Source organism: Gekko japonicus, unplaced genomic scaffold (assembly GCF_001447785.1).
Source record: "Gekko japonicus isolate JY-2015 unplaced genomic scaffold, Gekko_japonicus_V1.1 scaffold1411, whole genome shotgun sequence".
Taxonomy (NCBI): Eukaryota; Metazoa; Chordata; class Lepidosauria; order Squamata; family Gekkonidae; genus Gekko; species Gekko japonicus.
Window position 1 is genome coordinate 46,092 of NW_015170323.1, and position 3,450 is coordinate 49,541.

General features: G+C 46.4%; 1 protein-coding gene across 1 annotated transcript in view; it reads left to right on the forward strand.

The window, feature by feature from the left end:
• LOC107116207 (proline-rich transmembrane protein 1-like) overlaps positions 1 to 1,858 on the forward strand; it is a 6,578-nt gene extending 4,720 nt beyond the window's left edge. Inside the window, exon 2 of the mRNA XM_015418089.1 lies at positions 798 to 1,858. Coding sequence (XP_015273575.1) covers positions 798 to 944 — 147 coding nt within the window. The 3' untranslated portion in view covers positions 945 to 1,858. The remainder of the gene's footprint in view (positions 1 to 797) is intronic.
• The last annotated feature ends 1,592 nt before the right edge of the window (positions 1,859 to 3,450 follow it).

Sequence of the window (3,450 nt, forward strand, 5' to 3'; positions counted from 1 at the left end):
GTAGGGAAGGAAACGCCAACCCATCTATACCCAGCTCCTGGTTTAAGAGTATTTTGGGATATGTCTGCTCAGTTCCAGTCCAGGAGCCCTTTAGAAACCAACAAGATTTCCCAGCTAGAAGCTTCCCAGAGTCAAAGCTCCCTTCCTCAGATGTGCCCCTGGGCTCAAATCTAGCTATTCAACTGCAGAGCAACACGGCTTTCCTCTGAAGTGCTCGTCTTGGAATATGTCTGTGCGTGTAAACTGTTAATCTAGTGAGTTTTATTACTGAATATTTTCTTGGAACATGAGACAGAACAGGCCTGCTCTAACTTACAAACCCAGTTCTGCCTTCCCCCTCCTTGGCTGGTGCCAATTCCTGGAGGGTGCTATTCCACTTCCTTCCACTAGGGTACTGCTACCACCACTGCCCTTGGGGGGTCTTCCTTTCAAGTGGTTCAGACTCCTGAGGTCTCCTGGTTCTCAGTGCCTGGTTACCAGAGGGAGCAACTTGATTCTTTGGGGTTTCCTGGAGGGTTGGCACTGGGTGCCTTTACTGCTTTTCGAGTCCAGCTATTCGACTACAGCGCAAGATGAAATGATCTTCTTAAAAGATGTCTGTGTACGTCAACTGTTATCTTGTGTCTTTTATTACTGAATATTTTATTGGGCTGTACCCTTGACTCCACGGCAAAAAGACTCTTTTTCGGCCAACATAGTGTTCCAGCGCAGCTCAGAAACAGCTGTTTCTGCATGCCAGAGATGTCTTTTGGTCACGTTTTCTCTTATTCATTGTTCCCTTTCTCCTTCCTCCTCAGACTCGGGATGCCAACCGGATGGGGAACGGCACTGAGGCTCAGCAGAACTCCAGGATGGCGCGGAACTTTGCCCACTCTGCGCTCTTCGTGGGGATTGCGTTGATTACTGTGTACATTGTTCTGAAGGTGTCCGTCCTTAGGGCTTAGTTATCTCCGAGGACACACGCAAAATATTTGTCCACAAAATTACCTCCCTCTTTGTAATGTTTAATTCAAAGGGGTTTTTTTTAAATTGTGAACATTAAAAAAGAAATCTTCTTCCAGTTCTGAACCGACACTGATCTAAATGAAGAGATCACAGGCAGTTAAGGAGGTGTCAGGAATGAAGCCCAACTGATTGGTGGTTAATCAGATCAGCCAGGAAGAAGACTAAAATCAGACATTAAGTACCCTCTTTCACCCATTGAAGCTACTGTAACTGTCAATCAAGTCTGTGATGAGCATTTGACATATATCTTGTAGTCATTGGAATTGCTTGCATGCATGGCATTTGAAGTTTGTGCATCATAGTATGCAGAGCCAATGGAAACATAACCCAGGAAAACTGAAGTCTGTTTAGTAACATTGATTGGTTAATGTAATCAGGTGACTTCCTTCTAGATCAGGCTAAACAATAGCCCACAAGGTAAACAACAGGTTAACCCTATAATTACTGAATCTTAGACCTTGCAAGTCACATATTTCCACATCTGACGTATACAACAAAGCCAACCCCTTTCTATCTCTGGGGTCAGGAAACTCAAGGAAAGCTGGGTTAAGCCAGGGTGACTGACAGCACCAAGGAAGCTGGTTTGTGATATTCTTATTTAGTCAGAATTTTTATATTGACTTCTGACTGTTTTAAAGTACAAACATTCTCAGTATGCACAGGTGCCACACGAGGCCATGTCGTGTCCAGTGAAGGCCGCTGAACTCAGGAGAGTCCTGAAGTTTTCTGGGAACAGAACAGAACCAGAGTTTCAACTATATAGGCTCATGACTATAGATATGAAAGTATCATAGGCAGTGTTCCCTCTAAGCTGAGCTAGTGTGAGCTAGCTCACAGGTTTTTAGCCTCCAGCTCACGCATTTTTGTCTCAGCTCAGGAAGGGTGGCTCCTGAGCAAACCAATTTATGCAGTAGCCAAATCACTCACTCACAACTTTCATGCCAGTAGCTCACAAAGTAGAATTTTTGCTCACAAGGCTCCACAGCTTAGAGGGAGCACTGATCATCGGTGTACCAGAGGTTTTGCAAAGTTTTAGCAGAGGACTGAGACCCAGTCCAGTCCTAATTCCGCAACACTTATTACCACCTGTTGTACTTTGAATTAATAGCATAAATAACCTCATGCCAGCTAGGAGGACTGTTGTCTGATATACCTGCGAAGCTTCAGCAGAAGCTTTTGTCATTAAACGTCTTTGAAACACCGCTTGAGATGAAATGCTGTCCTAATTATTTCAACGAATGCGTGGTCATTGGGCTCTGTGGGGTGCAATAAGCCTGGGATCCACAAAGCCGAAATATCACTGTGCCCTATCGAAGTCTGCCTGTCAGTTATGGTCACCTAACAAGGATCCTTGGGATGGATGGCAAATGGCATCGTGCAGCCCAATCGTGTCAGATCTCCAAAGCTAAGCAGGGTTGGTTCTTGGATGGGGGACCTCCAAGGAAGACTCTACAGAGGGAGGCCATGGCAAACCACCTGTGGATCCTCATTTGCCTTGAAAGGCCCTTGCTTGGGGTCATCTTAAATTGGTTGGAAGTTGATGGCATGTACATACATAACAACGCCCCTCAGCTTCACAGCAGAGAAGGAACCCAACTGGTTGCCCATATAACTGCCTGATAGTGATTAAAATATCCATCTCTTGACTTTCTCCATGACTCAAGAGGGCTTGCAAATTTCAAACATACAAAATACAATGGCCAGGGTCCAACCTACCTGAAGGACTGCCTTACCCCGCATGTTCCCCCAAGAACACTACGGTCTGGGACCCAAAATTTATTGGTTATACTGGGCCCCAAGGATGCCAAACTAGCCGTGACCAGGGCCAGGGCTTTTTCGGTGGCGGCTCCTACCTGGTGGAACGAGCCCCCGGGGGAGATCCGGGCCCTGCGGGACCTTGAGCAGTTCCGCAGGGCCTGTAAGACGGAGCTCTTCCGCCAGGCTTTTGAGTAGGAGCCGCCGCCCTACTATACCACCACCGTCAAGACATCTGAATGGATGCATAGACAAGGCCCAAAGAAGAACCTAGAATTGCAGAAGATCGGCTATGCCGCCGCCACTGGATATGTACGCTGAGAGTACCAGCTCGAGCTGCAGGGACACCATCTTGGACCTAGGACACTAGTAATTGTACAGAGCACTTTGGTCTTAGTATTGATGTTTTTATTGTGTTTTTATATGTTTTTACTTATGGCAAGACTAAAGATCTGGCCTCTGTTAGCCGCCCTGAGCCCACTGGGACGGGAGGGATACAAGTGTAAAAAATAAATAAATAAATAAATACCAACCCACCCCGCCTACACTGAGAGAGCAAATGGATCCCTCTAGCTCTGTACTGACTGCTCTGAGAGCAGCTCTCCAGGATCTCAGGGAAAGTAAAAACTTTTGCTATGGGGAAGACCCTTTTAAGCGGAGAGATGTCAGCAATTGAGCGTGGGACTTTCT